The sequence below is a fragment of the Anomalospiza imberbis genome, chromosome 20 (genome assembly GCF_031753505.1).
Source record: "Anomalospiza imberbis isolate Cuckoo-Finch-1a 21T00152 chromosome 20, ASM3175350v1, whole genome shotgun sequence".
Taxonomy (NCBI): Eukaryota; Metazoa; Chordata; class Aves; order Passeriformes; family Viduidae; genus Anomalospiza; species Anomalospiza imberbis.
In genome coordinates, this window is record NC_089700.1 from 7,271,018 (window position 1) to 7,296,620 (window position 25,603).

At 54.8% G+C, this 25,603-nt stretch overlaps 2 protein-coding genes across 7 annotated transcripts in view; both read right to left on the reverse strand.

Annotated features, from left to right (window-relative positions):
• Positions 1-209: 209 nt before the first annotated feature.
• Positions 210-6,083, reverse strand: CORO6 (coronin 6). 5 transcript variants are annotated; one of them, XM_068210510.1, is made up of 12 exons: positions 5,917-6,081; positions 3,824-4,023; positions 3,085-3,207; positions 2,530-2,659; positions 2,267-2,448; positions 2,026-2,145; positions 1,693-1,812; positions 1,203-1,307; positions 969-1,114; positions 833-890; positions 519-749; positions 210-412 (listed from the first exon to the last, which is right to left on the reverse strand). In XM_068210510.1, the coding sequence occupies exons 2-12, from the start codon at positions 4,019-4,021 to the stop codon at positions 290-292; spliced, it is 1,536 nt and encodes a 511-aa protein (XP_068066611.1). In that variant the 5' UTR covers positions 4,022-4,023; positions 5,917-6,081; the 3' UTR covers positions 210-289. The 5 variants fall into 5 exon arrangements, with proteins under 5 accessions (XP_068066611.1, XP_068066609.1, XP_068066608.1 ...); XM_068210508.1 differs by lacking the exon at positions 1,693-1,812 and having other exon boundaries at positions 210-409; positions 5,917-6,083; XM_068210507.1 differs by lacking the exon at positions 2,026-2,145 and having other exon boundaries at positions 5,917-6,077.
• A 1,573-nt stretch (positions 6,084-7,656) lies between these two features.
• The window catches only part of SSH2 (slingshot protein phosphatase 2), a 90,533-nt gene continuing 72,586 nt past the window's right edge, over positions 7,657-25,603 (reverse strand). For both annotated transcript variants that reach the window (XM_068210504.1, XM_068210503.1), the window contains 7 exons: positions 24,579-24,672; positions 24,323-24,451; positions 22,166-22,212; positions 20,651-20,797; positions 19,859-20,059; positions 15,020-15,863; positions 7,657-13,759 (listed from right to left, as the gene is read on the reverse strand). In XM_068210504.1, coding sequence (XP_068066605.1) covers positions 11,792-13,759; positions 15,020-15,863; positions 19,859-20,059; positions 20,651-20,797; positions 22,166-22,212; positions 24,323-24,451; positions 24,579-24,672 — 3,430 coding nt within the window. In that variant the 3' untranslated portion in view covers positions 7,657-11,791. The remainder of the gene's footprint in view (positions 13,760-15,019; positions 15,864-19,858; positions 20,060-20,650; positions 20,798-22,165; positions 22,213-24,322; positions 24,452-24,578; positions 24,673-25,603) is intronic.

Consider the following 25,603-nt stretch of genomic DNA (forward strand, 5'->3'; position numbering starts at 1 on the left):
CCAGCGTGCAGGTCCCCGTGTTGGGATGCTCGGCAGCCCCAGCCTGCGGGCACTGAAGCGGGGCCCCCTCGGCTGCTGCAGTGGGGTGCCCATGTGCCAGCACACCCCGGGAGCAGCATGCGAATGATGCCAGTGGAGGCGAGGTCAGGGTCCGACCCCTCCCTGCCCCCTCGGCTCCTGGGGAAAGAACACGGCTCCGGGCTCCTGCCCAAGGTGGGGACTCGGCTTTAATCCCCGGGAGGCCGGGGCAGTCCTGGCCCTGCCCCTGGTCGTGGCCGTGGCCACCGCGCTAGTCCGTGCCGTTGGTGAACTGGCAGAGTTTGTTCTCCAGGTCGGAGATGCGCTTCTCCTGCGCTTGGACCGTCTCCTTCAGGGCACGGATCTCCTCCAGCACCTCCTCCAAGGCTGGCTGCTGCAGAGAGGGGGAAGACAGGGTCACCGAGGAGTCTGGCCCCTCCCATGCCACCCCAGGGCAGGGGGACAGCCCCGCTGCCACGTCCCTATCCCCGGACACTCACAGAGAAGTCTGAGTCGCAGGTGGAGTGCCTGCGTCGGGGGCCTGGCGGGGGTTTGCTGTCCAGGATGTTCTTCTTGACCACCTTCAGCTCCCGGTTCTTGATGGGGACGTACCCATCCCGCAGCGAGATGAGGATGGGCTCTGCGTCCTTCCCCGAGAGCCACTCATCTGCCTCCAGGGCCGGCTCGGGGCCTGGCGTGTCAGGGTAAAGGTCATCCTGGAAGAGGTCTGACTGCGGGAGGGAGAGGGACCATGGTGAGATGTGGGGTGTCTCCCCCCAGGCCCCCCTCTCCCCTGGGACCCCCCCAGGCTCACCTTGCGTGGCACCGTCATGACAATGGGCTCGCACTTGCGCTCGTGCAGCTTGAAGAACCTGCGTGGGGCACAGGCAGTCAGGGCCCAGCTGAGCCCCCTGAGCCCTCTGGTTCTCCCCAGCCCCCTTGGCTCTCACCTGGCAATCTCACACTTGCTGACATCCAGCCCACGCTTGGGCATGAAGCCCATGCCCCGCTGGGGCTCCTTGCTGCTGTAGGTGTTCAGGTAGTGCACGTAGGGCGCCTCGTCCGTGATCTCAAAGTACCGGATGCTGCTGTCACCCTGCAGGGGTGGGGATGGGTGTTAGCCAGCCCTGGCACCCTCAGGGACAGGGTGGCAGGGGGGGTGCACCCCAGGGAAGGGGGTTTACCTTCCCGCAGAGGTAGACGATGCTGGAATCGGCGTCGTAGAAGGGCAGCAGGACTCCGTTGCTCGTGTCCATCTCTTGCAGGGCAATGGGCTCCTCAAAGTTATTCTGGGGGGCCGGAGCAGTGGTGGAGGGGTGTGAGCAGTGACCCCAAAACCCCCACCCACCCTGGTTAGTCACACACATTAGCCACGGCACACTGGGGGACAGGGCTTGTCCCCTCCAGGGTACACAACCCCTGAGGCAGGCAGCTTGGCATGCCCCCCCAGCCCCACTCCTGTTTACCTGCATGGCTGGGTACCCCCCAGCCTGGCTGTACCCCCTTTCCCCAGCACTCCCTGCCTCCCAGCCCCCTCCCCACCCCAGCACAGCACGGCACACTTGGGAATTTGGCATCTTTTGGGAGGGGGATGCAGCAGACATGGCATCCTGGGGTTAGCAAGGGGACTGGAGGGCCAAGTTCCCAGGGCAGCACTCCATGCGGCCTCGTTACCGGGTCCCACAAGCCCAGCTCCCGCTGGCTCATTCTGGTAAAGCCCGTGGTAAAGATGTGTCCTTCCCGTGTGAAGATGGCCCGCACGGGCCTCAGCCCTTCGTGGGGGGCAAACCTCTCCTGGGGGGAGGGGGAAACAGTCAGCATAGGGCATGGGAAGGGGGGGAAAACGGAGGGGGTCCGGATCTGTCCCCCAAAACAGCCGTTGGGTTCTATTCCATGACGCCCCCTGAGCGCACGCGTTGCCAGAGAGTGTCCCCGGCCCCCAGAGCGTTCCCGGCTGGGCTGAGATCTGTGGGATTGGCGCTGGCCGGGCTGGAGCCACCGTCGTACCAGGTCCCAGAGGCCCAGCTGCCGCTCGCTCATCCTGCTGAAGCCCGTGGTGAAGATCTTGCCATCGGCCACGAAGATGGCGCGGATGGGGCGGGTGCCGTCGTGCGGTTTGGTTTTCTCCTGCGCCGGCGTTAGCGGGTTAAATCAAACACAGAGACGCGCGGTGCGGGGTTAGTAGGGTCAGGCAGGCACTGGGGGGGGCCCCGCGGTGGGATGGGGGGGACACAGCAGGGGCACTCACCGCTATGATCCGCTGCTTGCGGGGGTCGATGACACGGACCTTCTTGTCCTTGCAGGTGGTGACGAGGAGGCTGCCGTTGCGGTTCCAGCCCACGTTGTAGATGAGGTCAGTGTGCATGTCATCCAGAGCCAGCAGCATCTCCCCAGTCCCCACATTCCAGAGGATCACCAGGTTGTCACAACCTGCAGAGGACCGAGGGGGCAGATGCTGTCACCCCATGGATCTCCTGTGACCCCGGGGAGGGTGACCCGGGACCCCCTTACCTGCGCTGAGCAGGACGTTGCGGGCGGTGGGGTGCCAGGAGATGATGCTCACCCGCTTGGAGTGTCCCTCCAGTGTCACCACGGGCTCCGTGATGTTGCGCACGGGGACATAGTCGGGGATCTGCCACACCTGGGGGGGGGACGGAGAGCGGTGCGCTGGGGATCACCCTGTATGTGAGCACTAAGCAGATGAGGGCCTCGGAGCCAATTAACCTCATCATTTATCCCAGCTCAGCCTGCGGGGAGGGCGGCGAGGGGACGCCTCCATGCTGGAGTGCATCACCAGCACCGGGGTGCAGGTGGGCACAGGGAGAGGGGCACGGCCGGGGTGCAGCCCCCGGCCCCCCCAGCTGTTCCTGCGTGCTGAGTCGCCAGGGAGGGTAAATTTAGCACAAACTGCTGCATCATGGAGCGAGCAGCCGCCGCCAGCGCGAACGCATGGCACCGGGGCTAAAAATAGGCCAGTGACAGTTCACAGGCGGCGAGGTGGGGGGGATGCTCTGCACCGCTCCCCCAGCGCCCGCCACCCCTCCCGCGCGGCGTCCAGCCCCTCACCATGACGGTGGTGTCCTCCGAGGCGCTGGCGATGACGTTGTCGTTGTGGGGACACCAGTCGATGTCCAGCACGGGCGCCGTGTGTCCCGTGACCAGCGGGTGGTTCTTGTCCACCCGTCCTGTCTGCAACGGTGAGGGACCAGGATGAGTCCCCTAAGAGAGACCCTGCCAGGTACCCCACAAAGCCCAGCCTGGCCACCACATGGGTTGTGGCCCAAATGGGGACATGCAGGGGATTCCGGCAGTGGCCAGAGGTTTGCACCTGCCTTGAAGGGGGAAACTGAGGCACATGGGGCACGTGGGGGTTCATCTGGCACAAGGCCTCATATGGACACAGAGAGGAATGATGTGACCCATGAGAGGCAGTTTTGTGTCTGCTCTGATGTCAAGGAGGGGTTGGGGACCCTCTCCCAGTCTCTCTGCCAGGGGTGGCAGGGCAGACCCCCACTCCACTGGGTGCTGCTCCCTGGGCACGCTGTGGCCCCAGGGAACTGGGGCTGGAGAGAAGGCAGCTGGGGGTTTTCCAGGTCACCTCGGTTGCCTCAGGGATGTCACCCTTGGCAAGTGCCGATGATCCCCCAGGTTGTTCCTGCCCTGAGCCCCCACATGAGGAGGGGGTGTTGGGGCAAAGCTGGGGGGCTCTGGGGCCACAGCAGGTCCCCAAAAGCAAAACCCATCAGCACGTTCTCCCCAACACATCTCAACAGTGTGACCAAACCCCAGCATCCTCCCCACTCACCTTGGCAAGGGGCAGGACAATGAAGGCCCCGCCACCGCCGGACTCCACAATGATGGCCACAAACTTGGGGTTGACAGCGCAGAAGGAGCTGTCACATGTCACCTTGGAGACACGGATGTCCTCGTACATCTGGTCTGCCTTCACCGGCTGCCCAAACACGTGCCGGAACTTGCTCTGGCGCACCACGCGGCGGCTCATGGCTGGGGGGACACGGTCAGGCCACCACCTCCCCACCCTGGCACAGCTCGGAGGGGTTTCGGTCCCCTCAGGCCTCGTGCTCCGAGAGACTCCTCCTACTTTGGGCACAGCGGAAAGCCTGGGAACACTGAGGTGGCGGGGAATGAGGATGTGAGATGGTGCCGCCCTGACCCCACATCAGGGAGCAGGGGCAGCCCTTGTGCAGGGATGTGGGGGTGCTGCAGGTGCTGGGGGCTGTCAGCTGGGGGCCAGAGCCCCCAGACACTGGGCAGGGACATGGCCATGCCATAACGAAGAGCTGTGCTATGACCTGTGGTTGTGCCACACCCCATGGCTGTGCCATGTCCCAAAGCTGTGCCATGCCCTGTGGCTGTGCTGTACCCCACAGCTGTGCTATACCCCGTGGCTGGCACTGGGGCTGGCACATGAGCTGCTGCAGCAGAGTAGCAGGGTGGAGGGGACTTTGGGGTGGACATAAAGGTGCTCTGCACCAGGTCACAGCTTGTCCCCTCACATCCCATCCTGCATCAGTGGCGTGAGGTTGCCTGGCTTGACCCAGCACCCAGGAGGAGAGCTGTGCCTCCAGAGCTGCCTGCTGGTGGCTCACGCCTCCCTCCATGGATCCCTGTCCCGTGCCACAGATCCCTGCCACCCACTCTGCATGCCCACCTGGGTAAGGGCTGGACCTGGCACAGACACACAGTCCCTTGGGCACACGGGGGTGTGGAGGAGCCCCCGCCAGGGCCTCCGTGGGGTCTCCAGCCCTCAGCCACAGCTGGGCACGATGCCCACAGTCACCCATCTCACCCCCCAGCCTGAGCTGCTCCTGGGATCTGCCCCAGGGGGGGACTGAGACACTCAGGACCACAAAACCCTTGGAGCTGGGGCTCTGCAGCACCCATGAGCCACTGGCTACCCTGGGGAATCTCCTGTGCTCTCCTGGGTACACAGCCATTGTCAGGAGGCACATCCAGCCACCAAACCATGGCCAGGCACCCCTGTCCCCAGCCCACAGAGGCAGTGTGGACAGAGGCAGGAGCAGATCTGCTCCTCCATGTCCCAGCCGGTGGATTTTGTCTAGGGCACATGCGGCGCCCTGCCAAACCACATCTGCCCAGTCCCTGAGTGTCCCCAGAGCCCTCACGGCACTTCAGCATCATCTCTGGCTTGGCTGAACGGGTTGGAGCTGGCTGCTAAGGAGCCCAGAGCCTGGCTGCCAAGCGGGGCTGGACCACGGCACTGCTTGGTGTCACCCCCACGTCTCAAGCATGCTCCCCAGCCCCGGGGAGGAGCGAGTGGGCTCCGTGGGGAGGCTCTCCCAGCACATCAACCATTGCCAGTGGGAGCAGAGTCTGGGGTGTCAGCATGCAGGGAAGGAAGGGACGGCCTGGCTGTCTGGGCAGGGTGCAGGCAGCGGGTGGGGGGCAGATGCGGTGCAGGTGGAGTTGAGCAGGGTGCAGGCAACGTGCAGGGTGCAGGAGGGGGTGGTAGGAGCAGGTGGGGCGCTGGCAAGGTGCAGGCAGGGCGAATAGGGTGCAGGTGTGGGGTGCAGGCATGGGAGCTGGGTGGGGTGCAGGCAGGGCGCAAGCGGGGTCGGAAGGGATGCTGCCGAAGGGAGGTGGGGTGCAGGTGGGGTGCAGGCAGGATACGGGCAGGGTGCAGGCAGGATACGGGCAGGACAGCCCCGCTCCCCGCTCCCCGGCCGTGCCATTACGTTGCCACAATTGAATCCGCAGCGACTGCTCGGGAACGACCAGAGGTCACTGTCCAAATATAGCCATCTCCGCCGGCGGGCGGCGAGGGGCCGGGGCCCGGGGGGCTCAGCCCCGCTCCCCGCGGCCCCCCGTCCCTCCCCAGCGCGTTCCCGCCGCCCCCGCCCCGCGCCCGGCTCCCACCTGCGCTCGGCGGCTCCTCCGCGCCCGGGCGCGCCCGGCTCCGCGCTGCGCCCCGCTCGGCTCCGCTCCGCCCGCTCCGGCCGCGCTCAGCCCCGCTCCGCTCCCCCGGGCCGGCCCGGCCCCGCTCGGCTCCGCTCCGCCCGGCCCCGCTCGGCTGGGCTCGGCTCGGCTGGGCTCGGCTCGGCTGGGCTCGGCTCGGCTCGGCCCCGCGCGGTGCCGCTGCCGCAGAGAACAGCTGAGCCGAGCCGGGCGCCGGGGCCGGCACAGCCCCCCCGCGGCGGGCACCGGAGGGGAGGGGAGGGGGGGCCCGGCCCGGCCCCGCCTGCCCCCGCACCCTGCCCGGCCCCCCGCTCTGCCCGCGGGGTCGGGGGCAGCCCCGGCACGGCCGCCCCCCGCTCCCACCCTGAAAGCGGGGGGGGTCCCAAGGGTGCCCGCAGCCCCCCGGCGCGGTGCGTGCGAGCCCCTCGGGCTGGGGGATGGGAGGCAGGAGAAGCCCCCTGAGCCCTTCTGAAGAACTGGGAGAAACCAAGGGGCGGGGCATCACCCCGGGGGTCACTTCTGCACAGGGCTGTGACCCTGCCATGGGTCCCCCCGCAGCCCGGGGCCAGCCCAGCCCCACAGGGACCATGGCCATGGGCTGCCCCCGAGGCTCCCAACACTCACGGCATCCCACGGGTCCCCCCCTCCCCCAGGAAAAAAGGGTCTGCAAGCCCACCTCAGCCCCAGCTCAGCAGGATGGTTACAGGCGCATCCAGAAATCAGATTTGGGGTTTAGTGAAGCCCAGCCCTGCAGGGATGCCCTGGCCCAAGGGGATTAAGGGATTGTAGGGCTCAGGGACCAGAGGGAGGGGAGCAGTGGTTCCTGGAAAGGCAGCAATGCCCTGGACCCTACAAGGGCACCGTGTGGAGCTGGACGAGCATTGGCTGAGCAGGCAGGAGGGGGCAGCTGGCAAAAAGGCACGGAAGAGGTGACATCCTTGTTTGCCCGGCTAAAGGGGTGGCAGGGAGGGAGGGGGCTGCAGAGGCACCCCTTGCTCACCCTGTCCCACCACAGCCCTGGCTCACTCCGTGTCCTTAACAAGAAGACACATCCCCAGCAAGTGAAGAAAAGGCCCTGAGAAGCCTTTCCCCAGCTGGTGCTGGGGGAGGAGGAAGGGATGAGGCACCCCAGAGACACTGCCAGACCCACAGTGACAGCCCTGTAGTGACAGCCCTGCTGCCCCGACCCCACACCCTGGTGCCCACTCAGTTCTGGCCTGGTGGGAAGCTCCTGCATGGATGGTGAGGTTGAGCCCTGGCTTTCTCCTCAAGTCCCTTGCTCACAGCAACACCACAGAGACCCTTGCACTGCCTTTCTTGCCACAACAGAGCAAAACCAAAACCAGAGACAAGTTGTCCAGTGCCCAGCTAAAGCCTCACATCCCCCTTGGAGCTTAAACAGAACCCTCCTCACAGCTCCTGTGTCTGCAGCAGTGCAAGGAGGGCACCTGCAGCATCCTGACAGTCTTAGATACTCGACCCCTGGAAACTTCCCTGCAACTGCAGCGTGGTCTGAAGTACCTCTTGCTTAGAAGCACGGCTCCATCACTTGGGACAGAATGGGGCCATCCACCAGAGGGAACAACCCTGCTCTGGCTTTCCAGACCCCCACTGCCACCCCATGTTCTGAGAGCAGCACAGATCACTCCCTCAGCCCCAGCCTCAATCCCAAACAGGAAACCACACACCTTTGTCATCTTCCAAAATAAAACTTTTATTCATTCGGTAACAAGAACATTGAATCTGCACATCAGTGCACAAGTTCACATTTAAAAACAGCTGAGCACATCGGTCATAAAGTCTTTAGGGGAAAAGGGGACGATCCCAGCCACCAAGGAAGATCCAGGAAGGGCAGACAGAAGCGCTCCCCTCCCCGATTCGCAACCCCACCGCCAGCTGCTCGGCCCTGGACAATCCCTACAAACCAGCGCACGGACGTCACATCTCCAGAAAGGAAAAGGCACTGGCACCTTCTCTCGTGCCAACAGAGATGTTGCAGCGTGGGCAGGCTGTTAGCACCTCTGGCAGCACTGCCGGACAGGCACCGAGCCCTGCACCAGCCCGGGCCCTCCTGTGCCAGGCCAGCGCCTGCCTCTGCCCCACACCAAGGGCTCGGGGCCCCTCCCTTGGGGAGAAGTGGGGGTGTTCGTGTGGAGCCAGGACCCGATTAAGGCAGGACGCACCGTGCGGGGAGCAGGGCCCTGTGGTGGGTATGGCTTCCTCCTGCCAGAGAGCTGTGAGGCTCCTGGAGCCTTCGGCAGGTGCAGTGCCCCTGCGGCCACCGATTCCCAGCTCGCTCCTCCCAGGAGGTCCCCGGAGCAGCCGGTGGTGGGGTGGGATCCCTTCCACCAGGCCTTTGCTGGCAGAGGGATACAGAGCTAATCCCTGCTCAGTTTAAACATCCAAGTGACCCAGAAGGGTGTCACCTCCTGCCACCCGCTGGGACTGTGCCCCCAGGAAAGGGCCGAGAGGGGCGAGATTTGTACAGGTCACAACTTCTCAAGCAGACCGGACACACACTCACACACACACACACCACCCACACACACCACCGAGTGCAACAGAACGCAGTGTAAAACCAGTTTCACGCACACACAGTCCGTTTGTGCAAGGCTCACACGTTACAGTACGGCCGGGACGGGGCAGCGATGGCTGGGATATTGTACAGGAGTCAATGTAAACAATAAAGCGTCCTCCGAGAGGCTTCGCCAGAGACCAAGAACAGTTGCTTTGTACAAAAATGCCCTTAAAACAACACGTTTCTCCCAAACCCCCTCTACCCGCGAGGCTAGTCCGCTGCTGAGCACCCTGGAAGTGCTGCTGCTCCCTGTGGTGCTCAGCAGGTCACAAGAAGCTCTCGTGGGGTGGCTACAGGAACCAGGAGAGAGTCATCACCTCCCACGAGCCACCTGCATGGAGAAGGGACAATTGTCCCCAGCAGAAGAGGCCTCTGATGCCAGGGGCTTGGTGGCTTCATTGCCCAGACACTGGAAAAGGAGGTCCATACCCCTCCAGTCTGTCCCGTTCCTGCCATCCTGCTCAGAGCCTCCAGACCTCCAAGGCCTTCATCACTCTGCAAGAGAACCACCTTTCCTGACTCCTTCTGCCTGCCCACAGCCTTCTCAGAGAAAAACCAGTTGTGCTGGGCCAGAGCCAAGGACAAGGGGACAGCAAAGCACCTCCCTGCAGGGGCCTCTGCCCCTCTGCTGCTCTCCCCACTTGAAGCACCCAGAGAGCAGCTGAGTATTGGAAGGAAGCAGCATTTCTGGTCTGCATCGAAGACCCTTCCCAGAGGGCATTTCTCCTGAGATCAAGCTGGGCAAAGAAATCCGATCCTTTTCCTCCTCCTCCTGCCTTCTCAAGGGAAAAAATTCTACACAGGGCTTTTCCCTCCTGAGCAGATCCTTGTCACCAGGACATGCTGCCAGCCAAGTATGCACCCTCCAATGCAAGGCAGGCTGGGGCAACCAGTCCCTTCCACCCACGGAGAGGCAGGCAGGCATGTCCTTGGGGTCAGAACGGTGGGCAGTGGGGCCTGATGTAGTCTGTGGGGGAGGCAAGGACTGAACTTGTTCCTTCTCCAGATGACATGAGCCACTTGGCCTTTCCACAGTGCCTGCCCTGCTCCGGAGCCAGCTGGAGCGGGCTAGGAGAAGCCACATGTCTTTCAGTGTCCCAAAGAAATATCTGGCCTCCTGGGCCAGGGGCTTGGGTGACTTCTAGTGACTGAAATGGGCTGGGATGACATGCTGCTTGACCCAGGACAGGGCTGTGCTCCAGCACGGGTAACAAGCCCCTGCCAGAGTTTGGGACAGGGAAGCACAGTGCTTGTGGCTGCTGCAGCACAGACAGACAGACCTTGCCCAGGCTGCAAGGCAGCACAGGAGGACCCTGGGGGCTACAGGAGGGCAGCAAGGTGGCATTACCTTGCCAACCAGTTGTGGGCTGAGGATAGCCCACAGCCCTTCCCCAGGGCAGGCAGATGCTGCTTCCCAATACTCCAGCGGGCTCCAGTGCTGTGTGCTCCTCTCCAGCTCAAGAGGAGTTTGTCCCATCTGAGCCTGCAAGGCTCTGCAGCTTTAGGGCTGCTTTCTAGGCATGGGCTTGGCTGCTGCTCCTCCCACACCATGTCCTCTCCATGCAGCCCGAGCCATTCTGCATCTTCTCTCTGCTTTGCTCCTCTCCAGAGGCAGGTCTGGGCCCCAGCCAAGCACCAGCTCAGACACAGCCCGCCACGGGACTGTGGACAGGACCCAGAGCTCCCCTCGGCCTTTCCCTCTGCTCATACAGCACAGGGACAACTTGCTGATGCACACAGCTAGAAATGAGGAGCTTTGATCTAGCCAAACTGCTCAGAAACCACAAAATAACTTGCTGAAATTTGGAGCAGAGCCTTCACACACTGTTTCTCCAGGGAAGCAAGAACCTGCAGAATGGCTCAGAGCAGCCAAAGGCTTTCCATGTCCAACTGGCACTCCTGGAACCCAGCTTCCAGCAGGAAGGAGATGGGCAGACACACAGTGCCCCTCCCACAGTGGGACAACGGGGGTTCACACAGGACTGGGGGAGAAGGGATACATTTGGCATCCAGGCTCACTTTTGGAAAGGGAAGACAGCTAATAATGTCAAATCCACTCCCATGTCTGTGCAGATCACAAAGAACAGCACTGAGTTTGAGTCAGGTGGGTTTGTTTTCCAGTTTACAGAATGCAGTCTTGCCCTTCTTAAAAAAAAAAAAAACAAAACATAGAAAAGACAAAAAAATATAAATATCGTATTTACAAATTAGAAAAAAAAAAAAAAAAGAGAAAAAAAGAAACCTCCCCCCCTGCAAAAAAAAGAAAAAAATTCCAGAAAATATTTTCCCTCTGGGTCTAGAGTTAGGAGTGACAGCAGAGAGGACAAAGCTATGCATTAAGGGCAGTATATCATGTAACAAAAACAGCTCAAGTTTTGGGAGCCACCAGAAACACCCGTGAGCATGGCAGAGGGGAGAGGGAAACTCAGGCAGCACAAGAACAGCTTTGGGGCAGAGGACAGATGATATGGCCATGAACTTGGAAGGCCCACAGCAGTATTCAAGTAATGGGAGGGTTAAAACCCTAATGAGGCATTTGTTTTAAAAGAACACTGGCTTTTTGGGTAGAGGTGAACCTGGCAGCTCCTGGAGGAGCTCTGCCCCACCTCAGGACAGAGCAGAGAGCTCTGTGTGCCCCATGGCAGATGGGAGAGCTGGTCTTGGTGCTGCCCAGGATTATTAGAGCCCGTCCGTTGGGAAGATTTTCCCCTGTGTGCTCCTTATGGGGAAACACCAGCTGAACTGAGCCCTGGGCATTTGTCCTGAAGCAGCTTTGTGGGGGATCTGCCACCACAGCGGAGTTCCAGTTTGCAGAATAAAAGAACGGCCAAACAAAGGGACCTTGGCACAACCTTCACATTTTCAGGGGCTCTCACCCCACCAACTGCCCAACACCATTTCAAGGCGTGGGGAAAATTCAAGTTAGGAACTAGGATCCGGTTGTAAGCAAAACTCCACCTTGCCAAAGCAAGCCAGCAATCGATTTTCTCATGATAAAGGTGTTCTTTTAAAACAAACTAACAAAAAAAAAAAAGAACATTTGAGGTTATCTGAGTTAAACTTAAAAAAACCCAAACAGTCCTGCAGTCAGAGTCACACACAGAAGAACCAACCCACACCTACATGCGCCAGGAACAGTAAAATGACAATATATATAAAATTAACCAATAAAGTGCATGTTCCTTATATTACACCTGCCCCTTGCGTGAAAGCAACACCACGGGTTCTGGGTAAGAAATCACAGCCAAGGGCCCAGGATCACATCGTGTTGTAGAGGGGATTGGTTGTCCGCTTTTTGTCATTGGTCTTTTTGAGCCTCCTCAGAGGGTGAGTTCTCCCGTGCTGCTGCCGTGGGGCAACAGCCAGAGCTTGAGATGGAGACAAGGAGTCCAGGACCTGCACCTGGAGCAGCGGAGGGCCTTCCCCGGAGCTAGTCCACGTCGGATCTGCACTGGAACACAAACTCTGCTGGCTGGAGCTGCACTCTTTGGCGTACTGAGCCAGCGGCCTCTCCACCGGCATGCTCTGGGCAATGCACTCGGCTGTTCTGAGCTGTTCCACAAAATGCTTGGTGGGCTCCGGGGAGGAGAGGCGATGCTTCCCACACGCGCTCTCCGAGCCCCTCTCCAACCTCCCCCCACAAAAGCCTCGACCGAGGGCAACGCAGGTGAGAAGCACCGGGTTGGCATTGGAAGAGGCTGACTCCCTGTCGCGTAAGTCGTCCTTGGAGAGGTCCAGGCAGTCCAGTTTGGCCAGGGATGCCGAGCGCTTCATGTGGGAGGGTCTGGTGAGCCCTGCATGCCGGATCCGAGCCTCTATTTCCTTTGCCTGCTGCTTGACCGGCCCGGGGCTGCTGGAGCGCTCCTCCACGCTGAGGCTGCTGGAGCTGTGAGGGAGGCTGTAACACAGGAACGAGATGTCCAGAAGGTCCATGTTTTCAGCATGCTGCCTGCTGAAGTCCTCGCTGCTCAGCTGCCTTGAGATGCCAGCACCACCCCCGCAGAGAGGTCTGGGACTGTCCCTGAACGGCAGAGTCACATCTCCCTCGGTGCCACACGGCGTGACCGGCTCATCGTCTGTAGCCGTGCTCTGCTCGGTGACACCTTCCAGGTGAATGATGCAGGAGGGGTAAGGAGAGTGCTCGAGGCTAGCTGAAGGTGGACAGGTCACCTGGGCAGAAGGAGAAGCAGCACGGAGGTGAGCAGACATCCCACTGCCTTCCTCGCTGGGGCTGCCCACGGTGAAGGCGGCCTGCTTGCGTACCGTGTGCTCTGGTGGCAAGGGATCCGCTGGAGCCTTCTCCAAGCACATCGAGGGGTTCAAGTTTTCATCTAAAGACGGGGTGGCCGCGGCCAGCCCGCCCTGCTCACAGCTTGTATCGGGGTGCTGCTCCGCAGGCTTCACCGTGAGGGTGTATTCGATGATTTCAATTCTCTTTGGGAGGAGGGAGGGCAGGGATGGCTCCTCCGTCCCGTCAAACGAGACCACAGTCCTGCGCTCTTGTGCCGCTCCCTCCTGCCCCGGGCTGGGCTCTGCGGGCAGGGACTCCTGGGCAGGGGGCCCGAGGGGTGCAGGCAGGTGTCTGCCCACAGGCTGCTCTGCCCTGGGAGGCAGCAGCAGCTCCTCAGCACCCGGACCCTGTGCCTTGTCCCCCTCCGGAGCCAGCTCCAGGGGCGGCTCCTCGCTCTTCCCCCGTGGCAGGAGCTCGGCAGCAGGAGAGTCGTTCCTGGAGTTCTTGCGGGTCGGTAAAGTGCAGGCTGGGGCCGTGTGCTGGTGCTCCTGCTCCTGCCTCAAGCGCTCCTCGAACTCCAGCGTGGCTCGCCGGACGGAGCCGGGGCACCACTTGGGCTCAGGCTTGATGGAGCCACGAGGCTCCTGCTGCTCCCCGCCGGAGCTGCATTCCTCCAGGTCTGATCTACCAGAAGACAGCTGCAGAGATGGGGCTTCTTCCTGCTCAGTTGGCAGAGGGTCCTTCTCCTCCTGGTGTCCAGCACAGGCTGCTTCACTCTGTTCTAACTTTTCTGATGCCCAAATCACCTCCACTGGCAGGTCATGCACTGTGTTCCTCTTTGGTGTCTGGCTGAGGTTGGCTGAACCCTCTTTCTGCTGGGCAGGTCCCGTTCCCTGGTTGATTGACTCTAGCTCTGTGATAATTTCCTTCACAGAAATGGCATTTTCCGAGTGGGATCTCGTGAGATGACCTGCACCAGGCAGCTCAGGGACCTCCTGCAACACACAAACAGGAGAATTACAAAGTGCATCAACTGTGCTGACACAGAGCAAACAGCAGAAGGTTAGAGAAAATAAGGTGTACATCCCCAAAGGAACAAAAAAGCATGTGGAAGTGTGTGGAGAGAGATCACAAGAGCAGTGACCACTAATGTAGGTTTTTTGCTGTCTCTGAGACTGAATCTAACACACTCCAGGGTGGATTTTCACTTAGACTAAGATCTAAGAACCTTAATTGCAACAAACTCCAAGGAAAAGGTAGCTCTTTTATTTTTCTAAATGAAGAAAAGTTCAACAATTAAAAGACTCCCAATACTGCTAAAAGTACCATTTTGAACTGAAAACATGACAAATTGCTCATGTATGGAGCAGACAGAAGTACATTAAAAAGAATGACCAAGCACTGAAATGCTCTGGTTTCCCAGAGGAAAATGACCAGGGGCACTCCCAGTCCCTACAGACACTCTCTGCCAAATCACAGGAGAGAGCATTGGCCTATTATATTTGGAAGAGCCTTACTGCCTCACATGGAGATGGAAAAGATTCAAGCAATGCAGGATGGAATTTAAATAAGAGAAGCTCCCAGAAAATGATGGCCCCGGACATCATCAATCCCTGTGAGAGTCCTGGAGGCTGAAAAGCAATTATGAGAAAAAGGTACCTAAATTTAGAGGTTACTAAATTTTGTCAAGACCATCTCTCTACCCAGGAGAAGTGAGCCATGACGTGCCCAATCCCATCATTCCAGACCTGGACAGGTTAATTTCTTCCTCCAGCAGTGGAAGCTCTACACCTGCCTTGATTTACTATCCCAATGCTGGTGCTTCCCAAGGAGGGAAAAGGGCCAGTTTTGCCCCATTCTTTGGTGGATTTCTCAAGTCAGATAAATATCCGTGCAGATTTGGGATGTTGGCTGGGCTCAGGGTCTGGCTATATTAGTGGGTCAAGTCCCACCTTTCTGCTCTCCTGATGCAAAACTCAAAAATAAGTTTCTCATGAGAACAGCACAGCAGGTCAGGTCAAGGTCGGCTCATGGCCTCGCCAATGCCAGCAAACTGATGTTTAAGGAAAAAGTGCAGAAAAGGGCAAGTATCTAAAAGTGAAGGAAGGGAGAAGCATCTAGCAATCCCTCCCCAAACACCGTGTCCAGTGAAAGCAGGGCTTGAAAATCCCATCCACAGCCACCCCACAGCAGAAAACAGCCCATAGATAGGGTTGAGCAGCAGCTCCTAAAAAACCTGAGCAAGTTATTTTAACCTTTTGTTGCTCTTCATCTGTGGAAGAGTCATCGGATGGCTGAGGAGAGTTTCCAGGGCTGTTCCTTCGAGCATCTGCACCCCCATCTGCAGCAGGTGGCACTTCCAGCACGGGCACCCTGGAGACCCCATTCCTCCCAGTTCCTTGCTCCTCTGGCCTGGAATGGGAGCAGGTGCGTGACCGGCTCTCCTGGGAGAGCTCCACAAATTTCTCCAAAGCGCTGAAGAAATCAATCCTGTCTGTGCTGAGGTCTGTCACTTTGGGCTGAGGGTTCTGTTGGAGACCCAGGGAATTTTGGTTTGGGGACTGGGGGAAGTCTTTTAAGCATGAAGTGAATTCTTCCATGGGAACCAAGTGCACGTTCATATCAGGCTTAAGGGCATCTTTTTCTAGATCGTCCACCGTCAGATCAGGAAACTCTGTTATTTCCAAGGGGTGCTGGAGCTGCATTAAGGCCTCAGAAGCACGGCAGTTGTCAGGGGGGACGGAGTCTACACAACACCCTGCTGTACAGCCATTGATATTGTTCAGGTTCAGCTTGTCCTCCATCTGCTCAGTGTGGAAGTCTCTGCAAGTAAACTCTAAGTGGATCCTTCTCTCCTTCACACACATGTCCTCAATCATGTTTGTGTTTTCTGGGAGCTGCTGCTCCCTGTCCAGCTCAGCTGAGTAGATGGGAGACATGGGCTGCTGGTTGTCATTAGTCTTGGCCTCTGAGATCTGGTCAGCTGAGGTGGTGATCTCCTTTTTGTTCAGCTCCAGCCCAGCCTTGCAGATGGGCTCGTGGTGATCCGAGAGGTCGCTGTCCGAGTGCGAGCGCCACAGTTTGTTGTGCCGCTGTTTGCTGCAGGGAAGGAGAGCAAAGGAAAACAGTGAGTAATTTCTACATACCACAGCCAGATCCACCTTGCTGTAAGAGGACAAAACCTTCAATAGAAACTCTGCCAAATGCTGGAGTCACTGACCACAGCTGTGGCTTCACCTGAACAGTTCAGGGCCAGACCTGCTGCTGGAGAAGTCCATCCAGTAACGAGCCACTTTCCAGGAGCTAAATTCCATGGCACCATTCTGCTCTACACACCCCTCCCTATTTCTCAGCAGTACTGGATCCAACCATTCAACAAATGCAATGTTTAATTGACCGCAGAATTTGGTCCTTTCTTATTCAGCACTCTTCCATTTGCTAGCAGGTGAGTGGTGACCAGAAGAGAGAGAACCCCTTGTGCTGGACATAAGCAGGTGGTGGACACTCAGTAAAGTCCAATTTCCCTCATGGTTCCTTCTCTGAATAGCTTATCAATATCTGGCTCTTGTAACCGAGGGATAGAGTGGGATGAGTAGAGGTGGGTGTGTGCAAAAACACACAAGACATCCTCAACAGTAAACACACAGCCCAAATTACCACCCACCTTCCACAGGAAGGAAGCTCAGAACTCCTCCAGCTCCTGGAAAGCCCCTTTAGGAAAGTCTGAGCCATCAAAAGGCCAAATAACTGCCAGTGGCATTGCATCACCTTCCTCAACTCCACCTGCCAGAAACCCCAACCCATGCACCTGGGCTTACAGAGAGCACTGCAGGCAACTTCTTGCCATGAAATGCCAGAGCTAGCCCAGGCTGCCAGGGCTTGCTGAGTGGCCACGGCCACCGGGATGTGTTTCCACCCATTGCCCCTAGGAGGAACACAGAAACCACAGAAACCTCCTTGGAGCTGCAGATCTTGCAAAAACCCTTCAGTCCCTTGCTAGCATGAGCAGGCGCTCCCAGATACATCCAGTGGCCAGGGCAAGTTAATTAACAGATGGTACTGAGCTAATTACCATGTGCCAGTTCAGTTGTGGGTGCCCAACAGCTAAGGAAAATTATCCATTGCAGATTTAGCTTTCCAACCCTATAATCAGTGACAACCTTCTCGTGTGACACAGGGCAGAATCAGGTCCTGTCACAGGAGAGGAGGGTCATGGTCAGAGGCCAAAGATGCTGTCCTGGGGTGCACATGCTCCATCTCCAGCGGGTTTTGGAGCAGTTTGACAGTGGCAGCAGAAACAGGCTTGTCCCTGAGGCAGGTTCTTGCTTGAGCTCTGTATGGAATGTCATCTGACATCTCTGCTCATACAGCCTGGGGAGCTGCTGGTGTTTTCTGAGGGCACTTCAGTGCTCAAATCCAGCTCTCTGCTGCACATTTGATTTTGAAAGTTCCCTTTCCAGAGCCCACAATCATCTCTTGACCTTCCTGGGCAACATTCCTGGTGCTTGTACCCACACCAACTTTGGACCAGGAGCCCCCCACACCTCTCACCAGCTCTCCAGGCTTGGGTATAAAAATGCTGTTGATTCCCAAGCTGCACAAGGCACGGGAGATCCCAAACACTGGTTTCCTGTAACTTATCTATAACTAGTAACAGAAACAGGCCTGGCTCAGCCTTGCTGTGTTTATCAACAGAGGGATGGGACAGTTTAACTAACCCCAGGAAGTATGACAGTCCCAAAGAGCAAAACATACTTCTTGTTGTGACTAAAAGCAGGCAGGGGGTTTTCATTTTACAGCTGGAAAACATATCCCAGTTGCTATAACCCCAGCACAAAAACGTAACTGGATAGTGTGAGCACATGGCTGCCCTCACATATCTTCCCTCTGAAATTGGAGCAGTCACATGAGTGTCAATCTGTTGGTGTTTTTTTTTTTTGGTGTTTTTTTTTTTGTTTTTTTTTTTTTTTACCTGTCCTGGAATACTGCAGCAATAAACAATGAAGCCAGAGGGCAAAGCTAAATAACACAAAGAAAGAGGAAAAAAAGCAGTTTGCAGCTGAGAGAGGAAGTGGATATAGAGGGTCAGCTTCTGCAGCATGGAGGGGCCATTCTTTGCTTCAGTGAAGCTTCCTTTATGCAGGCTTTTTCATCCTACACAGATCTAACACGGTGCTCTTGCATTTTTTAAAGCCTCACAAGTAATCCTGTTTGTGCCATTGTACAGGGAATTGCAGAGCAGGGTAGGGCTTCAGTGGAAGGGAGGCCACATGCTATAAATGGTGGCAGCAGGAAAGATATACCTCCAAAAAATAAATTACTAAAAGACAGGGAAAAATAATCCTTAACCAAACTGTTTGTACAGGGTGGCTTTGCAGGCATGTCACCAGCTACCAGACTGGCAGATTACCCAAACCAACTGCCAGAAGATGTGAGACACCAGCTGCTCCCACACCAGAGCTCCCCACAGGTGTTCACCAACCTGCTGGTGCATTTTTCACACTGAAAAAACTTATTTTTCTCCATCCAATCTACACCAATGTGATCTAATTTCCCAGTCTGCTCAATGCACAGTACACTGGTCAGGTCATCTCTGGCCCAGAGTTAAGCACTGACCTTTACTAACTGGTGCCAGCTGCATGTTTGGTGTCACATGAGGCACCCAAGGCAGGTGTGGTGTCTGTCTCAAAGGGTTTCAGTCCAGCAGGGCACTATCTTTTAAAATTGTTTATTCCACATGATCTGTCCTGAGACTCGATACTAGTTGGCTGCTTTTTAGAAAGAAAAAGGGTCACTATGGCAGGCAGGGTTTAGGGAGCAGGGAAGAGGAAGGATGGAAAGAGCTGGTGGATGAAGATCCTGTGGGTGCACCTGGTCAGGGAGTAAGTTGGGAGGAGCCCTGAGGTTATTTACTTGTGCAGAGAGGGAAAGAGGAAGCACACTCCAGTGACAGGGGAGCTCACACCAAGGGTTTGGTGTAAAAATTGGGAATCCAGGCCTGGCCCAGCAACAAACAGTCAGGCAGCATGCTGGGAACAGCTGGAGAGGAAAGGAGGAAGAAAAAGTTATTAGAATGAAAGGGAATGGAGGTCTTTGCAAGTGGATAGAACAGACATGAAGAGACAGAATCAAGCAGGGGACAGAGGTCAGAAGTGTGCCCTAAAGAAATTACATGAGTGACAGAGCTGCTGTAAATGATAGTACATAAAACAATGGCTGGACTCCTCCTTAAAGCTATTTTCCAATCTAAATGATTTTACAAAAAACAGGCATCTCCCAACTGCACCAAGAAAGCTTTGAAATTTACTATTTACTTTGGTCCAAACCTGCTAAGATCCGCCTGCTGTGGCAGGAGGCTCAGATTGGGTAACTCTGTTTGCTGCAGATCTGCTCCCAGGCAAAGCACACCAGGACTCCAAACAAAATACCATAACCTGGCAAAACAGAGTATCACTACCTCCTTCCTGCTGATCACGTGAAGACATTGCTTAACACAGCCTAGAAACATGCAATATTTATGTCTTTTTGCTAGTCAGGTGATTGGCTTGGGATTACAACACACTTGCCCATACCCAGGCCCAGCTCCAGACCAGCCTCAGGACTCCAGGCAGGAATAAACACCACTGTTGCAATGCACAGAACATCCTGTCCCCTCCCCTCACAGCAACACTTACCAAAGGGATCTAAATAAAACCAGACCAGCTGCTGAGGAGGGGCATGTTCAACAGGGAACTGTGAGGAGACAAAGCGAGTTCCCTGCCAAGTGATGTTACAAGCTACAGGGCCATCATTTATCTCTGCTGGAGCCTGCATAGCTCTGAATGCTGCACACAGATAACACTTCATGGGATGCTACTGTCCAAAAACCAAACATCCTAGAAGTGAAACAGCTTCCTGACAGCTCCTGGTTACACCCATTTTCCCAGGCTGAGCTAACCCTGAAAACAGAGCGCTACCTTTCCTAAGAACCCCAGCTTGCACAACACAGCGCAAGCTCAGTGCAACACAGATAGAAGCTCTGACCAAAAGAATGGAGACAACCACTGAAGTGTTACACCTCAACATGGATAATCAGGATCAATCCTTCCCCTCACCTGGCCAGCAGGATCCCTTGGTACTCCTCCAGCTGCCGCATGAAGCTGGGGTTGGGCTTGGTGACGGTGCGCCGTTCCTTCACGTAGTCGTAAGCCCTGTCCAGGTTCCAGCCGTATTCCTTCATGGCATAGGCAATCACCGTGGATGCTGAGCGGCTCACTCCCATCTTGCAGTGCACCAGGCACTTAGAACCATTTTTCCTGAAGTGGGAGAAAGAATAAAAGAGGATCACTAAACAGAAAACATCCGACAAGCTGAAGAAAACAGCAACTTCTTTACCAGAGAATTATCAAACATGTTTTCAACACTGTGGCCACAGCTGGAGTCTGGGACGTGATCTGATAATCCAATTTACAAACTGGAGCAAGACACACAAAGAAACTGAAGAACAAGGTCCTATTAATATTCCTAACAGATTTTGTAACAACAGCTCTTCTGAAGCTGTTATTGCAAAGTGGAAAAATACAGAGATACAGGAAAACCTCTGAAGACTAGTGTGGCACCCTTGAGCTCAGCCTAAATGGCCCACTGGCATCAAGCCATATTCCAAGTGAAAAGAGAACCTGTACCACAAACGTGGTGTCACAATTTAGAAACACATCCCAGAAAGGTACTAAGCAGTTCAGGGCAGCCTCTAGCACAGAGATGCTCTTCTACTGCAAACCACAAAACAAAAATGCTGTGATGCAAGGTAGGCAAGGAGGAAAAGCAGTTAAGAAAATCAGCAGGAAAACAAAATGCTTAGTATCTATCTTCTAAACGTGTGTGTTGTGTTTTTTGAAAAGACTTACTTTGCCTTGGAGATGAATTTGTAGGTATCATTCCAGTATGCCAGAAGATCTGTAGCTTCTTCATCATAAACCCGGATATTGTGGTACTCAAAGAGCCCAGGGAAGAAATTATCTATTTCTCGAGTCACATTCAAAATGTACCGTACCCTGCATGGGAACAGCAGAGAGAAACACAGCCAGTTCAAAGAGATGTCCCACTGCTACACTGCAGCCTTGCCTTGCTTTGCCAAGGCCATTTGGAAGTGCACTCTTGAACAAAATTCCTGGGGAACCAGGAATTAATGCAAGGGAGCAGCAGCTAACACAGACAATAGGTTTTGCTGGGCAGTTTAGAGCTTGATAACAGAGATCTATGGATAGAAACTTCCTCTGCACAATGTCAGGTCACACTGCCCACCACCTCTACATGTCAGCTACACTTGTGCCACGGGAGCTCCTGCAATTAGTGTTTGCACACTTTCTCCAAGCCCCTTTGTGAATCTCTCCTCCTGCTGCACCAAAACCACGAAAGATGGAAGACGAAACCTCCCAGTAACACCAGAGCTAAACAAACATATAAAACAACTACAGAGAGATGTAACAGACAATGAGCCACTGGGGAGGATTTATTTCTTATCCCTAAATTTTCTGGAAAGGAAACTGCTAGAGAAAGTGTGTGGTATTTATGTACACAGCACTCAGTATTTTTAGCCCTGAGGGTTACTTGTAAGATGCTTATGAAATGCATTCATGCTGGGATATCAGGCAGAACAAGGGAACTACAAGAGGATGACATTCCTTTTCCCAAGCAGGTATGAGATCACTGGCAATCAAGTAGGACCTGTCGGACTCAAGGAAATCACAGCAGACTCTGAGCTCACCAGGAAGAGTCAATTTTGCCAGGCTGTATTTCTAAGGTACAGAATTACACTATCAGTTCACCAGCATGATTAGTTTTTTCCACTGGTTTGGCACAAATAAACCAAACCCATGAATAATTATTTAATTGCACAATCTTGGTGCTTATAACCACCTGGTCTAGAGAAAGGACAATCTAAACTTGAAAATTAGAAAGGGCAGGAAACAGAGGAACCCATCGGTGGCGTTCCCACAGGACTTTATTTCCTACTGGGCCCCACTCAGAGGAACAAATGCTCTTCTCCACATTTTCCTTCCTGCAGAGCCTGGAGGTCCGAAGTGCCTCTGTAATCAGTCCAGAACTATGGGCTGGGGCCGAGGGCACAGAGCCAACTATGCAGCATCCAGTTCAGTAATTGCAGCTTTTTACTACTTATAGCTATGAGCTTGCTGCCTTCCTTTGTTTGCCTTGGGGACATTAGTCAAGGTCAAAGTAAGATTCTTTTACTTTAAGGTGCCTGTTTGTGGGACAAGGAGTTTGGAGGAAGCAAGAGCTTGTTTGGATCTGCAATCCCTGAAGTAAGACTCAGGTAACACAGCAGGTATGGAATTGAGTTTGTTGCATAGAAAAGTGTGGCCAGGCTTTTGCTTTTAAGCTGATGGCCTGAAGCTACTCACCCTCTGTTCTGCAAATCTTCCAAATTAGAGGCATTCCATTCTGAGCCCTGCAGGGAAAACATGCAAAGGGACACATCAGGCAGAAAGAAGGCATGGCCAGGCAACTGGTGGAGGGAGGGATAGTCACCAGTGAACCAGAGGAGGAAGCTGACCAGCCAAGGGTTGGAGAGCTGGGGGTCCTTTGAGCACAGGGGCGCTCAAAGTCATGGTTTCAAGGGGTAACCATGACTGATGCTCAGCACCTTCTCTCACCCCATTAACCAGATCCCTTCTGAAACAAGAAGCAGCTCTGCCAACAAGAGCCCAGCACTGTGTGTTGGCACTTCCTGCAAACCGCTGACAAATCAACCTCAACAAGACAGGACCACTCCACCCTTTCCCTGGAGGCTGCTGCCAGTTCTGCCCCACAGAGGAGAAACTGCCTGCATTTAAGAACCATCCAGGTGCTGTTTATACATGAAACACCCATCTCAAACATCAAAGGCAGCAACACCTAAGCTCACTTGGGTTACACCTCTTCTCCCCATGTTCAAAGCCTGTGTGAGCAGAGAAATGAAGACATTTAAACAACCCCAGCTAGGTAACCCTCTCCTCTGCAGCACACACAGGGCCTCCAAGCTGTTTGCTTCCTGCTCAAACACAAACCTGACTGAGGACAAAACCACTCAAAGGCTTCCTTCAAAATTTAAGGTGCACAAGCTCTCTGCCTCCCTGCCCTAAAATGGTTCCCAAATGGAAAGATGATCCAGATGAAGATGATTGATTGTATTTACCAAGGCCCAGACTCAGTTTAATGTCTCTTTCAGTCAAGGAAGAACAATTGAATTCAGCCCTGGGAACCATCAGTTTCCACAGGTAGGGAGAACAATGCTGCAGGGGCAAAAGCCTTTTCTCCTGTCCTTTGATCCACAATTACCAACATCATCAGTTCACTTATTTCCTGCTTAGTTCTTTTAGTACTCCTTAAATGGGATCCCACAGGGCTCTTGCCTCCACCTGGAAGGAAACAGCTCCTTGACTCTCTGAGGCCTCACAACACAACCCTGCCTTGCAGCACACACACTCCTGGGTGAAGCTGGTGCTCAGCCCCAGCAGCACTGCTCCTCACCACAGCAGCTGCTCTGCAAACACTTTTATTCCACATATTAACCACAGCTCTTCTTGGTGCTGCCTGCAAGCCTTATTTGAAAGGTTTTCTGCCCATTAAATGCACTCAGAGCCAAGACTCCAAGCCCTGCAGTGCCATCCAGCTGCCTGTAACAGCTTTTGGCCAGCACCATAAGCCTGTAACAGGTCCCTCTCTCTCTCCTTATAACACATAGTCTGCAAAAAAAAAAAATCCATTACATCGTAGGTACTTCCAAGTTTCCTGGCTCTACCCCAAAATGATATCCTGGGAGTGCTCACATTAACAGAGACCATCCCTTCTGAGCCGGAGACTGGGAGAGGCCCTCTCCATTTGGAAAGACCAGCTGGTCCAAGAGGAATGGCTTTGTTTAAAGCTGAGCCAACCTCACAGGCTAGACAGCCCAACCAAACCTGTGTCCGTGGCTCCGGGGCTGGGAAATCCAGCGGAGCGCTGACTCACCAGAAGGAGCTGCAGTAATTAAGACAGGTCCCAGCAGCAACTAAGCAAGCAAAACTTTAAACAGCAAAATGTTTATGTTTCCTTAAGTGACTTATCTCCAGGATTCTTTATTACGTTACTCTGCTCCTCCTGGATCACACAAACTCAGAGCTTTCCATGTTAAAAGAGCGTCATTCCACTTGGATGTCACACAGCTCCCCTCCCTCTTTGCTATGTTATATCTTCCCCAAACACAAGAACTTGGCATGTGGGTACCCTGGACAGTCAAAGCCACAAAACTGGTCTTACATCAGTGGAAACAGCCCTGAGAAACTGTTAGAATTAAGACCTTGTCCCTTCCATCCTCTAGGTAACAGGGTCTACGGCTTGGTGCTACGTGGCAAAGTTTAGTACAGCCAAAAAGCCAAGACGCTCTTGTTCATTACTGTCTTGCTTAAGAGTATGCGATCCCAGGATCAACCAACCTTTCCTTCAGAATTCCTTTAACTTCCTCCAGAGGCCCCTGTGGTAACCAGCCCATAGTGAAAAGTGTTAGGAGTGTTTACTTTTGTATTCACTGTTAGACTCACCAAAAAGACATGATCAAATATCTGTGTAGGGCTGTCCATCTGCCCGAGGATCACTATCATTTCATTGTCAATGAATTCTTTGAATTCCCGCAGGTTACACACCATCTGCATCTCCAGCTCCGTGCGTATCTGCATGGGTAGGAGGGACACAAGGAAGTCATGTGAAGCTTTTGTTCTGGCCTTTCTTCATAGCATGAAGCACAGAGCTCTTTAGTTTGCACAACAGCACTTCCAGTGCTGCACCCTCACCACTCACCTCTTTCGAGGTGATGTTCTCCAAATCTTTCTGCATCATGATCTCCCTCAGTTTGGTCTTAATCAGCCGTTCCGTGCGCTCCCGCTCAGTTGGGCTGTCAGAAGAAAGCAACAAAATCACTGGGAGGGAAAACAAACTGGATTTATGACACTTTTAAAATAGGTATAGACTGCATACTCTGTAGAATCTCAGACTCTCACACTACTTCCCCCAGGCATGTCCTCAGCTGGAGGGAATTCAGGTGACAGTAAAGCCCAGTTTAGATTCACAGTCGTATATGAAAGCCACCAACTGAATGCTCCTAATCCATTGTAGTCATCCAGAGAACCCCTGGTATTTGGTAAAATTTAAATTGGGAAAGCTGCATTATACCCTCTGGAGCAATATCTAAGCCTCTCCCTACCTTTCTTGGAAAGGTAACAGCTCCAAAACTCCTTACATGGAGAGCCGAGGGCAGCTAAGCCTCTGCATTCCTCCCGCCTCTGCTGCCAGGGGCCTTATCACCAGCTGCAAAAATAGCCTGAGTAACACCAGGGGAAGCTGCAGCAGAGCAGCAGCATGGAGCTGGCTCACCCAGCATCTTCAGAAGGGACCCGGCAGTGGCATCTCCCAACCACCTTTCCCTTTCTCTGGAAGGCTGCCAGGTTGGAGAGGACATGGACGCTACAAGTGTTCAACTGGTGGTTCACAAATAAAAATCATGGAAGTTCCTAGTTCTTTTAACCTCATGCACTATTTCAGGATTCTATTAAGAGAATGCTGTTTAAGTGTCCCAAGGAAATCATTCAATTTCAAGGTGCCACCAGGGAAAGTGTGGGTTAGATAAAATTTATATATGAAAAACTACAAGAAAATATTAATCTGTCAGCCTGCCAAAACTTTTCAGCCACCCGCCTTTTACATTAAAAAACAATCAAGTGTGAAGGCTTGTTCACAGCTGAGCAACTGCTTAGCATCATTATTCACTCACTAGACTCCAGCAACAGGAAATATCTGGGAGCATAAATCAACCAAAGGCACTATTA

Bases quoted from the DNA above. Each gene is read 5' to 3' on its own strand.
- CORO6 (XM_068210510.1), bottom strand. From the start codon at position 4,021: ATGAGCCGCCGCGTGGTGCGCCAGAGCAAGTTCCGGCACGTGTTTGGG. The intron at 1,115-1,202 runs GTAAACCCCCTT...CCACCCCTGCAG, and splicing joins TCGTCTACCTCTGCGGGAAG to GGTGACAGCAGCATCCGGTA. The intron at 413-518 runs GTGAGTGTCCGG...CCCTCTCTGCAG, and splicing joins CCTGCGACTCAGACTTCTCT to CAGCCAGCCTTGGAGGAGGT.